At 45.0% G+C, this 13,994-nt stretch overlaps 1 protein-coding gene across 2 annotated transcripts in view; it reads right to left on the bottom strand.

The window, feature by feature from the left end:
* DDC (dopa decarboxylase) overlaps positions 1–13,994 on the bottom strand; it is a 92,760-nt gene that overhangs the window by 29,864 nt on the left and 48,902 nt on the right. For both annotated transcript variants that reach the window (XM_053608769.1, XM_053608770.1), the window contains exon 7: positions 2,839–2,905. In XM_053608769.1, coding sequence (XP_053464744.1) covers positions 2,839–2,905 — 67 coding nt within the window. The remainder of the gene's footprint in view (positions 1–2,838; positions 2,906–13,994) is intronic.

Raw genomic sequence — 13,994 nt, 5'->3', positions numbered from 1 at the left:
CATAACCTTTGCTGCAGGCTCACCCTGGCCTCCCATTCCTTGGCATGGTGGCATCAGGTCTTCAGGACACATTTGATTTGGGGCCAACCCAGGGCTTTAATCCTGAAGATTAAACGAGTCAAAGTTTTGAAATAACTTTCTGTCTTTGATCAGCAGTGGCCTGTGGAGGTCTGTGCTTCCACTAAGGTTATTGTTGGCCCAAAATTCCCACAGCAGGGAGCTTAGAGCTGCCCGTGAGAAGGAGGCTCTGTGAGGCTTCTCTTGTTTCCAGTTCTGTGCTCTGCCTGTCATATTCAACTGGCTGACGGTACACACTTCCCTCTGGCCCCTCCTGCACAGGGGGGCCCGCTGGGAGTCAGGCCGACACTGACTGAGACCCTCAGCCAGAGCTAGATGAATTGGGGGCACTGGGGCACGTCCAGTGCTAAGCAGGACTGCCACCTCCCTCCTGCCAGGCTGCCTGCCCCTCCAGCCACACACCCTCCCCAGCTATGCCGCTGCCCTAGGATGCAGCTTTGGCTGCCTGCCAGCTCTGTGCCCGCTTCCCCACCCCCTGGGATGGCCTCAGCCAGGACCTCTGTCCTCAGTTTCCCCACTTTCACCTAATTGACTTCAGGTCTCCACTTTTTGAATCTCATCCTCGTCTCATTAAAACCTGCCAGACAATGGACCTGTCCGGGTGGACCAATTTGAACAGACTCTCTGGTGAATCACTTTAAAACCTCCAAAAAGAAAATGTGCTTCCTGAGGCAGCAATTTTAAGAAAACCATCTTCTAATTTGTTTTCTTTTTCAGATGGTAGTGAATAAATAATTTAAATGAATTATTTTAATATATTATTCTAATCTATTAAAGAATAGAGGTCAGCTCAGGATCTCAGAACAGCCCTGTTTGGAGTTGAAGAGCGCTAAATATCTGGTAACTAGTATTAGATAAGGGAATGTGGGTAAAACGGTGCTGACTTAATTGTTAAGGCACTGATGATAGTAAAATCGCCATGGCTAAAAATAGGACGGTCAAGATTTTGACAATTGACATCTGCATAAACCTTAGCAATGAACCAAAGGTTTAGGGTAGGTGTTTTCAGTGCAGCCCCAGAAGCAAACTCTGTGTTTGAGACTAAACACATCCCATTCGAGCTTTGCCCACAGCCTCTACCAAGCAGAGGAAGCCCCAGGACAGCAGGACACCTGACATGGGTCCATCCAGGGGACGGTGGCTCGCCGGTGCCACTGCCTGGCGTCATCTCCCTGGGCCAGAAGGCAGCCAGCACTGTGCTGCAGGGACAGTGGGCCACATGGCTCCACCCATCAGAAGACCTCAGGCCTTTAACTCCAGTAGTGCTGGGGGATTACATCAGTCGGCCACTAGCCAGGACATTCAGTTCTTAGCCTGACATCTGAGTCGGAGAACTCCAAGTTGCTTGGCTGAGCTGATGAGGGTTTAAGGCCAATGAGGCCAAGACCGTGACTGCAGTCCTGAGTGGTCAGTTCTGCCTCATTCCCCCCAGCCCTGGGCCAGGCACCTCTGCCTGCAGCCAGTTGTTCTTACGGAGTCTGCCACAGGTCAGTGGCAGGGCAAAAATCCTGTGTGAATGGGCAAATCCATCCAGACCCCACTTTCTTTCTTTTCTTTTCTTTCTTTCTTTTTTTTTTTTTTTTTTTAATTTGAGACAGAATCTTGCCTCACTTCTCACAACTGGTCACCAGCACTGCTTTCCTTGCAGCAGAGCCATTTTTCCCTGCACGAACTTGGCTTCTGAATAATTCTATGCAGGAAACATTGCTATTTTAAACACACAAGTGCTGCTTTTTCTCTCCATTTTACAGATGGAGCAAATGCAGCTCAGAATTTAAGTCATGCAACTTTCAGGGGTGGGTCTGAGCTGGACCACATCTTCTCTGTCCACTACGCCACCAGCCCTGCCTGTCCCAGCCGCTGACCCCAGGATGGGAGTCCAGAGGCCCAGGCGAGGAGGGTCCACTCCTCTGAGTGTGGAGCACAGCCTGGTGCTAGGTTAGGAGCAGTAAGAATGGTGCTGGCTTGGGCAGATTGAGGCTGGAGACCACTGCAAGCCATCAGATCTCCAGTACAGGGTGAGTCTGAGGGCCTGACAGGGGCAGCACCCTGGAATGCAGTCATTAGAGGGGTCACATCTCTGAGGGACAGTGCCACTGCCCAAGGAGTCCTCCTGTTCACAGAAACAGCTCTAAGGCCTGCAGCCTTCCCAGAGCCACACGTTAAAAACGAAACGTTACAACAGCCGCTTAGTCATTTCATGTTCTGAAAACACAGATGTCTAGCCTCAGTGAGAAGACCTACACACACTGACGGAGGGAAGGAAGAGATGAGAGGGACCCAGGAAAGCATCTGGGGCACAGCTTATTCTTCCATGAAATCTAGTTTTATCGTATTGATTAGCTAAATTGTCTTAAGCAATTGGCTTAACTACATTCAGTACTTCCAAAAGGGGTAAAAACGGATATGCCAAAAGGCTAAGTTCAGGCCCTTCTCATATCATGTTCATACACGGCCTGCATGTGAGAGGGCTGCTCTGAGACCTGGGAGAGTTTATCCCCCTCACCAGGGCCAGCACGGCCTGCAATTTTAGATCACTCTTCCACTGCTTGCAATATTTTTTTCTTACAAATAGGACTCAGCTCTTGTCCAAGTAACCCAAATTCTGAGTTTGTGGAGCTCAGACCAATATGCTTCGTTTTTGCAAATACACAACTGGTCATCATAGGAACTTAGAGCCAGGAGAGCCCCAGGGGAGGTGTGCTGGGCTCTCAGGGCACTCAGGACATTTCCACAGAGCACACTGGTTTCAATACTTACAGAGAGGCCCGACTTCTAAGAGATTGTCAAAGGAACAGCATGACGTGGTCCCCAGCGTGGCCACCACCTGGACAGTAAAAATCAGACAGAACTCTGAGCCCCACATTGTGGCCACCTATGAGCTCATTGTGGCCATCATATGAGCCCAGGGCCTTGAACAGGGGCATGGTTGACTGTGATGTGGACATGCAGACCCCTGACAGCACATGTCATCTGTGAGTGAAAGCATCATCACAGGTTCAGAGAAAAACTTTTGCAGACAGAAAACAAAGCTGGGAGGTTAGACACAGAATTTCCCCTGGTTGGTGTTGTGGGGCAGAAATGAGGGATGAGGCCTTCTGGACATGCTCCTATATTCTGCTTTATAAGGGTAAATATGCGCGGGCTGTTCGGAAAGTATCCAGCTATGTAACGTTAAAAAAAAAAAAGCAATGATTGGATACTTTCTGGACAGCCCTTGGGTTTATTGAAGATGAGAACATAGTTACTACCAAGAAGTTGGAAGCCTGGGTGTTTCTTCCCAGTCTGAGGGAGTGTGTGTGTGTGTGAGTGTGTGTGTATGTATGAGTATGTGTGTGTGTGTGAGAGAGAGAGAGAGAGTGTGCACCCAGAGCACAGAGCAGGACAGTAGAAGTGAGGCTCCAGCAAGCTGGGATGGTGCAAGGCATTTGTGCAAGGCTTCCTTTAGAACAGCCTCTGGCATCAGTTAAGAGGCACAGCAGGAATTTGAGCAAGAGTGTCCCTCGCCAGCTTGAATGACTGCCTTTCCCCTTCTGAATGATCCTTCTCCCACAGGCAGGCTAACTTCAATCCTCAAAAGGTTCAGGAGAAAACACTACTGACAGTGGACATGATTCCAAAAGGGATGCTCTGGGAGAGTGGGGAGTGTTGCTGTTCACACCACTGAGAGTGTGGGCTGGAGGTCACCGTGACAGTCACGCCCTCTGAGAGCCTCGCGGGGCAGCCCTACCCCTGCACAGCCTGTGCTATTCCTGTCTCTCTCCCTCTAGAGCAGCAGTTCTCAACCTGTGGGTCGGGACCCACAGGGCCCTGGCATAAGGAAGGTGGAGAACCACTGCTCTAGACCCACATGATGCTCCGGCCTTATCTGTGCGGCTGGGAATCTGCATTTTGATAGACTTTGAGATGCTGAGACATATTTGCTGAATTAAAACTTTCCAAATAGGGCGGCGCCTGTGGCTCAGTCGGTAAGGTGCCGGCCCCATATACCGAGGGTGGCGGGTTCAAACCCGGCCCCGGCAAAACTGCAACCAAAAAAATAGCTGGGCGTTGTGGCGGGCGCCTGTAGTCCCAGCTACTCGGGAGGCTGAGGCAAGAGAATCGCTTAAGCCCAGGAGTTGGAGGTTGCTGTGAGCTGTGTGAGGCCACGGCACTCTACCGAGGGCCATAAAGTGAGACTCTGTCTCTACAAAAAAAAAAAAAAAAAAAAAAAAAAACTTTCCAAATAGTCAAAACACACATTATATTTACAAACCCAAAGAGCATAATTGATTTACAGATGTCACACACTATCTGGATAATGAAATGCTTTTGAGGATAAAGGCAGAGAGGTCAGAACTTCATTATATGAGCCTAAGTCAGAGGCCTCTCTGATTCTGTTTCACTTATGACTGCCTGAATTCTACCCGAAGCCAGATTCACCTCTCTCACCTTGAGAGAGTCAAGGTGCTCTAGGCAAGGTAACATGGTGTCTGGCCTGGCCACAGCCCTCACAGCTGCCTGGCTGGCGTGGGCCTGTCACTGCTGCTCAGAGAACCATCCCTGCCCAGGCACTGGAGTCTTCCCATTCCCAGGACAGGCCTGGGTGGCCCCAGCAGGGCTCTCTGCGTCACTGCACTGTGCCCATGGGCAGTTAGTCCCCAAGGGCTACTCTTACGGGCAGCATAAACATGTAAGTTGTATCATTATTCAGGCATGTTGAGCCCAACAGATTGGAACACAACTGCCATTGGGTAGAGAATGCTGCTCACAGTTCCCAAGAGAAGGCGCATCACATCCCAGGGTCAGGCACAGGAAGATCAGGGCCGGTCAGGAGGCAGAGGGGATGTAGGAAAATCATAGGCAAGGGCCTTTATTAGTTTTTGAGAGGATGACCTTAATAGTGAATAATAGAAAAGTTATGAATTCATAGCTTTTCAGTAAGGGCTAGAATCCATCCCATGAGCTCTCTCTTTCTTCCTAGCTAATCAGCTGACAGGTATCCTGCAAGTTTCCATTTTCACAACCTCTGAAAAGAGCTGAACAGACAGAAAGGAATTATAAATCTTTCTCTTTACATTTGCCAAAACTGCCTTTGGAGTCTGCTTTTTCAGCCTTGAGCAGTTCCTGAACAGCAGCCAAAGAGGGAGGGTGCTGCTGGCCCTTAGTTTCTACTCAAAATCATATCTCCAGGGCAGAAAAAAATCACAGACAGATCACAATCACCTGTGATAAGCCTGTCTCCAGTGGTGAGGCAGCTGCTTATCAGACAGCCACTAAGAAGCTAGAAGAAGGCAGTAGTTCACGGCACCCTGGTAATTTGGCTACAACCATAAATCTTCTTCTAAAAAGTCTAAGTAGCTGGTTTTCTAGGCCAGCACACTCCCCTCTTTCACCTCTGTGCTGGTCCTTTTCAACCCAGGAAAAATAAAATAAACTTTTTTTTCTTTCTGCTCTAATCTTTGAAGAAATCTTTCTCAAGACCTCTGTACACCAGCCCACACCCAAACAGTCTCCATGGGAAGAACAGCAAGGCGGAGTCTGCAGCTTGGGATTGGCTAGCTTGAACAAGTTCAGGGGCTCTGGGGTGCAGGGGCTGCCTCTAGCTGGCCCTGGAAGATGAGGGCAGGTGGAGAGTGGCCCATGGGTGAGAGCCCCACCGAGGAGGTGGTGAGTGCTTGGTATGCATATGAAGGTCCTTTAATATCTCTCTAGGAAGCTGTTAATCTTGAGAGAGCGGGCCTTAAGGGTCAGCAGGGCCCCAAGATGTCAAAACATCAGAAACACAGGTGATGAAAATGATTAATACACAGACAGATAACCCACGTAGGAAGCCCCGGCTCGGAGGCCCAGCTGCGTCATACTAGCACCTCCCTGAGTTCCATTTTCTCCCGTACAACACAAACGGTGTGTAAGGGGCCTGTGGGGTTAGTTCTTCACCTCAACACTTCTCCCGGTGCTCTCAGCCCCTTAACCTCATCCCCTCCTGCAGCCAAGTGTCAAGAACTCTGCCTGCTTTCTTCCTTCTGACAAACTGAGTCATTTAGTGGGAATTCTAGTCGGTGTGTTATTTTTCGCTGGTATTTGCCATTTTATCCTATTATACAAATGAATATTAAAATGCCCTGTCCGAGGCACCCACCTGGCTTAGCAGGTAGAGCATGACACCCTCAGAGTGTCTTGTCTGTGTCGTCAAGAGACCATTAAAAATCATGACGTTAGAAGTAGAACCCAGAACAACTCAGCAAGAGCAATATCACTTATAATTTATTTTTCCAGGTTTTTGTCTCCTAGAAAGGACATTTTGTAGCTCAGGAATTCTTTCAATTTCATCTCATTTTCCTCAGTTAAATGCTAATTGAATTAAATGCAATAACTTCTGTTGTTATAATCACATACGTTAACTATCTCCTTGTTAAAATTATTTCCTATTAATGTGTACATAGAAAAGTATCTAGAATGATAGTCACCAAATAGCAAAACCTCAGAGATTTTGGTTAACATAAGCTTTTATTCTTAGATTCTGATGGAATTATTGATCTTTTTTTCTTAGCATCAAACATGTTTGTAGAAATAATAAAATCCTGCCTTGTCCTGGCTGGCCTCAGGTGAGAATAAGAAGGGGTGACACGTTCTGAGAGCTCACCCCATGGCAGACTGATGCTGAGAGCTTTCCCAGATGACACCCAATCATCATGTTTGTGATCCTACTTTACAGATGATGCAAGTGAGGTTCTGAGAGGTGGCCAACTGTCCAAGGACACACAGATAGGCAGGAGCAGATCCGAGGTGACCCCAGATTTGGTCAACTCTTCTCCTGCAACACCCTGGACAGGACCCCTGGGTCCCACGTTCAGGAACCCAGTGCCCTAGGGCCATGCCAGAGGCCCTTCCAAAAAGCCCACATACTTTGCTCCCAAGAGGGAGGCCTGGGGATGGATGGCAGAGACAGGCTCTTGGGGTGGATGTGGCTGATGAAGCTGCGGGGCTCTGCATGGACGGAGGCCTTGTGGACAATCTGGTTGGACAGTGTTCTCAATGGCTTGTGTACGTGGCATGGAGCCACAAGTCAGCTTGTCCTGGTTCTCAGAAGCCACTTCACAGACGGCGTCTGCTTCGCTTCAGGCTCTGATCACCGCAGCTCAGCATTGCTTGGTGACACTAACCTGATTCAGCCTGCTCTGCAGGGACATAATCACATTTGTGCAGGGGAAGGTGGGGCAGGGGAGGGTGAGGGCCTCGTCTCTGAGAGGCCTTCCTGAGGTGGAAGAGCCTGGTGTGAACCCCTGGCCCCTGCACTCTGACCTCCTCTGGCCTCCCCCACCAGCCCCCACCCCCAGGTTTGTGCCTTGCAGGCATTGCCTCTGTCCATGGCCTGAGTTGTATCAAGTTAGCTCATCAGGGAACCAAACCTTCAGGAGGAAGACAGGGAAATATTATCATAAGCCCCAAGCCAGGACTGGAAGGGCAGCGGTTCAGCATTTTGGGATCAAATGCTGCCAAATGTGCCCCTTGCTCTCAGCAGAGGGTCTTGGATTTTGAGGGGTCCATGGTCCCCTTTGGGGATATAATGAAGTCTGCGTGCCTGTATCCCCGAAGGCTGCACATAGGCAGAATGTGTGTCACAACAGCTGGGCAGTGAGACAGACTCAGGCTCCAGCCACTCTAGGATTGGGACCCTGAGTCTCTCTCCAGCTTCACAATCCATCAGCTGCCCACCTAAGATAAAAAACTGGTTGCATTTTTCCGAATAGCCTATCTCCTTTCACATCTCTGTACCTTTGCATACGTGTTCCCTCAATAAGAAAGGGACTGTGCCCAGGGTGCCTGCCTGCAAGTCCTTGGAGCATCAGGCTCCCTGATCCCTTCTGCAGAGTTCCTCGCACTCCACCCTTGTATACTCAACGCAGCCAACACTGGGACCTCATCTGTCTTCCCCACCAAGGACCATGCTCGTACCCATCTCCAGGGCTGGCACAGTGTCTGGAGTCAAATGTTTGATGAGCGCCCCAGGGCAGGAATGGACAGCTGTGACCCTCTGCTCTGATGTATCAGAAGCCACATCTGTGGTTTCTGCCAGCAGGTCACAGAGGCCCCCCCAAATTGCTCCAGAATATTGGTCTTTAGGGCAAAATTCCAACAGTGGCATATTCATTTTATCTCCATATTGTTCTTGAGGAAAATACAACTTGGTTTTGTTACTCTCAAGGAAACGCGGAGTCTTGTCTCAGTACTGGCGTCTCCCCCCACTTTCTCCTCTCGCGCATGTAAATACACACAGATCTGTCATCCCAGCGCCTCCTCCCTCCACCCATTCTCTCCAGCAACCGTTCTACTTACTCTTTTTTCCTTTATGAGTAAACTTCTCTATAAAGGAATTTCTTCCACATTTTCTTTCTCTCATTAGCCCAGTGGAATCTGAACTTCACTCATAAGCACCCTAGCAAACCTACTTTTAGGGAAGTCAAAAGTTACTTCCTCTTAGTAAATGAATGAAGGAAGGAAGGAAGGGAGAAGGCCTCTCTGAGCTCCCGTATTCCTCTGCATCTCCCTAGCAGACCCCATGGGCTACTTGGTCATTCCTACTTAACATAGGGGTCACCCCAACTCAGATGAGCCCCATGTTGTGTCTTCTCTGTGAACCCAGCTGTCATGTGGACCTCTCCACTCAGATGACCCAGCGCCATCCAAAGTTAGCTATGTAAAAACGACCTATTGTCTTCTCTCTCCAACCTGGGCTCCATGTGCGTGCCACATCTCAAGGAATGGAATAGCAGGATGCCCTAAGGAAAAAGTCATCTGAACTCCTCCCTCACCCACTCACTACATTCCATTAGTGACCAAGACTCTCCTTGAACATCATTCAAGTCCATTCCCTTCTTTTCACACCCACCACCATTATTTTCACCCACACCCTCATTATCATTAGCAAATTGCCACAGAATACGCCATCTACCCACCTCCCGCCAGTCTCTCCCTCTCACCAGCCATCCCTAGCCATGTCTGTGTGCCCCGACACAGGTGATGAATAACTTCTACGTCATAGATATACTCCCACAGGCAAACCAAGTTTGGATAGGTCTCAATGAATCTTTTTCAGGTAATCAGTGTTCTAAAATAATTTATAATCTCTACAATGGTGGCTCTTAATTGTAAACAGCCACTGAGTAAGGGCTGAAGGATCAATAAGATGGGCCCCTTGGGTGACAGACCACACTTAAGAGCAGCTCCTCTTCCCTCCCTTGCCCAAGAAAAGCCATTAGAGCTGTGATGGTGTCTTTCTAGGGTCATTTTGAGGTGACCCTAGACATGGAAGGCCATCCCCATGATTTTAGGACTTTGTTTAAATGAACAGATGACTAGAGACACATTTCATCACCAAGCTTGGTGGACCACGTTTATCAGTGCTGTGATGTACCACTCAGATGACAGAAGCGTTTTTGAAAATATAAATCTGATTGCATCCCTCCCTTGTTTAAAAATCCTTCCTTTATTGCCTGTTGCTTTTAGGGAGGGCCTGTCTATGTTTTTAATAACTTAATCATAAAGAAAGTTTCAGTATAAATTGGTACAGTTTTTCTGGAGGGGAATACAACAGTATTCCAAAGTATCAAAAGTCTTGGAAAAAACTACCCCTTTGAGCAAGTAATTCCAGAATTGTTCCCAAGGAATAGCCAACAGATATAAAATAAGCAAATAAGTAAAAAAATAAATAATTTTAAATGATCTTACAGTAATTTTTAAATTACTTTTATATAGTATGTAAGGACCTGAAACAAATTCCTGTAATATTTGAGGTGAAGAAAGAAATTCATAATTTGGTGTATACAATAAATGTATAAATAAATACATGTTAACATGTGCAAGAAAGGGACTAAAAGAATAGAAATTAAAGGTTACATATGCTTCTCTTCTAACTTTTATTTGCCTTTTTACACTCTGCTATGATTATCAATTTTATAAAATGGTTAACACACATAATCAGCAAAAACATAGTACTATAACAAAAAACAAAAAAAAATTTTTTTCATAATGATACACCATTGTAATGTACATGTCCACTTTGGCTTCCAGTTTGATGGACTAGTCTGTAGGAAACTTAACAGTCCCAGACAAACACCTGAAATGCTCAAACCACATTGATGTGCACTCATGAAGAGCTTCAGAGGCAGCCTACAGCTGGCCAAGATCCAAGAGAGAAGGGAAACTCCCATGACTCTAACATTCTGCTCACTTCCCCTATCTATTTCTAACGTTTTAACATGTCCCCTGAGGCCTGGTGCTCGCTCTGAAGGTTCCAGGTTTTGGGAGGCTAAAGTCTGAGGCAGGGGGCCCAGTGTAGAGGCTGAGAAGCCAGCATAGGTTTTGAGAATCAGAGGGAAAGAAATACCTTATCTACAGAGGAGCAAAAGAAGTACCACATCAAGCTTCATTTTTAAAATTATGCAAACAAAAGAGTGCAATGAAATAGTTCAAGCATTGAAAGTAAAAAACAAGCAACTCAGATTCCTGTATTCTATGAAAAGGCTCTTTAAAAGTGAAGAAAAAAGTTTTTTTCAGAGGAACAAAAATCGAGGGAGTTTGTTGCCAGTAGACCTAGCTTGTGACAAATATTAAGAGAAATTCTTCACAAGGAGGGAAGATGATATAGGTCAGAAGCCTGGATCTACATAAAAGAAAAACAGTACAGGAGACATTAGGAAGAGAAAATAAAATACTTTAGTTCTCTTATTCTTAATTGGCTGATTAGATTACTGTGTGTCCAAAACAAGAGCAACAGTGCATTCAGGGATTGTAGTTTATGGGTAAGTGAACTACGATCTTGTAACAGCAATGCCAAATGAATATTAGCAATGTTAAGGACAGAGTGGCAGGAGGGGGGGCAGGAACCCTCTGTTGTAAGGTACTTGTCCTACCCATGAAGTGGTGTAGGATTACTTGAAAGAGAACATGAATGAGTTAAAACTGTGCCCTGCAAAATTCAAGGGCAACCATTTAAAAAAGCCAAAAAGAGGGCGGTGCCTGTGACTCAAAGGAGTAGGCTCCAGGCCCCGTATACTGGAGGTGGTGGGTTCAAATCTGGTCCGGCCAAAAATTGCAAAAACAAAGCCAAAAAGAAAGACAAAGGGGCATGATAAGAGAGAGAACAAACTGAAATCATAAACTGCTAAGTTAAAACAAGAGAAGTCAGAGAATAATAAGAAACAAAGGAAAAGAGAACAAATAGAAAATAGTAATAAATATGATAGATATTTATTCAACTACATCATAATCATGTTAATGTCAATGGTCTAACTATACTAACTAAAACACAGAGACTATTCAAGTGAATAAAACAAAAGACTTACGTATATTTTGTATATAAGAATTCCACTTAGGCCAGGCCAAGTGGCTCATACCTGTGATACCAGCATTCTCACAATCAAGGTGGGAAAATGGATTGCTTGAGCCCAGGAGTTGGAGATCAGCCTAACCAAGAACAATACCCCATCTCTACTAAAAATAGGAGAATTGGCCAGGCATTGTGGTGGGCACATATAGTTCCAACTACTTGGGAGGCTGAGGCAGGAGGATCCCAGGAGTTGACTAAGAAAATTATCAGGGATTAAGAAGAGGATTACAAATAGGGGACCAAGGGGAGATGGCGAAGCAGGAGCTCCAGGAAGTTGCCTCTTTACCAGGACAGCAACTGCACTGAGGAAATCTGGCTGATGTAATTATTTTGAAACTCTGGAGTCTATTGAAGGCTCACAACTTCCAGAATAAGGTTTGGATGGTAAAATGATGTGAATTTCAGTCTACTTTAGCTCTTAGTGTGGTTGTAGCCACTCATCCCCCTCAGGGGAGATAAGAATGTGTCCTTGGAGAAACTGGTGCAGAGTTTGTAGGAGTCAAAGTGAGGGGGAGGAACCTGTCCTCAAAATATTGGAGATCTGTGCTCTGATTGCTATTTCCAGCCACACGGCACAAAGAGGTAGGTGTCACGATGTGCAATCCCTGCCCATTGCTGCAGGCCCCTCCCCATCCAGCTGCAGTAACTTCCAAGGGTTGAAAAGGGCCAACACCCTTTCCCCCCACCCTTCATTTTTTTCTTTTCCTTTTGTGGGTTACAGACACTCAGGACTTGGGTATTCAAAAGCTACAACATACACAGAGGAAAATAAAGTTATCATACCAACCCAGGGAAAGACACAGGCTCAGAAAAGACCTGAAAAGACATTAAGTTTATGCCTTAGTCTGATCTTAGGCACAGAGACAGTCTATAACAATGAAATAAAAACAAACAAAGAAAATTTAAAAAACCACAGTAAACCGTAGAGAAGGAGGAGACTACTTTTCAGAGTTATCATTAGATTCAATTCTGTTTTAAACTAAACAGCACAAATCATACAAAGAAACAGGAAAGTGTGGCCCACTAAAGAGATAGGAAAGTATGGCACTTAAAGGAAAGAAATAAACCAAGAGAAATGGAGAAAAATTTGATGGCAGACATACTAGAAAAAGATTTTAAACAACAGTCTTAAAAATGCTCCAAGAACTAAAGGAAAGTACGGATGGAGTTAAAAAAATAATGTATGAATAAAATGAAAATATTAATAAAGAGATAGGAATTCTAAAACAAACAAAGTGGAAATTCTGGAGCTGAAAAGAATACTAACTGAAATGAAAAACTCCCCAAAGGGACTCAAAGGCAGCTTTAAACAGATGGAGGACAAATCATTTGAAGATATGACAATGGAAATTTTTGAGTCTGAGGAGCAGAAATAAAATAAATTAAAGAAAAGTGAACAGAGCTTAAGGGATTTGTGGAACACCATCAAACTGACCAACTGACAGATTATAGGATTCTTAGAAGGAGAAAAGAGATAGAAAGGAACAGAATGTTTGAAGAAATAACAGAAAAAAGTCCCAAATCTGAGAAATTATATAATATATGTTATAACTTATATCATATGTTATATTATGTGATTTATAATTTAATGTATAATACATATATTTGATATAGATCAAAGAAGCTAAAAAATCTCCTTGTGGAATGAACTCAAAGAAATCCACACTGAGACACATTATAACTAAACTGTCAAAATCCAGAGACAAAAAAGAAAATCTTGAAAATAACGAGAGAAGTGACTCATCACATACAAGGGAGCCTCACTGAATTATCAGCAGGATTGCTCATCAAAAATTTTAGAGTGAGAAGGTAGTGTAGTGGACTGTAGTGGATATATATTCAAAGTGCTAAAGGAAAAAAACAAAACTCAATCAAGAATCTAATATCCTGGAAAAGTGAAGAAGAAATGAAGACATTCCCAGATAAACAAAACCTGAGGGTGGCCATTACCACTAGACCTGTGATGTGAGAAATGCTGAACGTCAACCTGCAGGCGGAAATGTGAAAACACTTCTGGCAACATCAAAGCATGCAAAGAAGTAAAGATCTTCCTAAAGGTAGATGCACAGGCAATTATGATAGCCAGTGTTGTCATGACGGTGGGTTATAACTGCACTTTGTGTTTTATACATAAAAGAGACTTTTTAAAAAGACAATTATGAATCTAAAAGCTAATGCTATTACAAATTTGTTTTCGTAACTCCTCATTTTTTTTACACAACTAAAGAGACTAGCATTTCTAAAAATGACTAGTTCTGTTCTTGGACGTACAAAGTATAAAGACAAAATTTTTGGATACCAACTACTGAAAGGAGCAGGGATACATCATAGATGCAAAAGAACCAGACTTTCATATGTTATTTAAGTTGAGCAGTTCTAAAGCTATGTTCTAAGTCTATAATTTTAGGATATTAAATGTCATCATCCTGGTAACAACAAACAAAACACGTATAGATCATACACAAAACTAAATGAGAAAGGAATGCAAACATTTCACTACACAAAAATCAGCTAAACACAGCAGACAGTAATGCATAAAAAGGGG

This window comes from Nycticebus coucang, chromosome 11, assembly GCF_027406575.1.
Source record: "Nycticebus coucang isolate mNycCou1 chromosome 11, mNycCou1.pri, whole genome shotgun sequence".
Classification (NCBI taxonomy): Eukaryota; Metazoa; Chordata; class Mammalia; order Primates; family Lorisidae; genus Nycticebus; species Nycticebus coucang.
The sequence above is the reverse complement of the archived record's forward strand: the minus strand, read 5'-3'. Positions and strand labels throughout refer to the sequence as shown.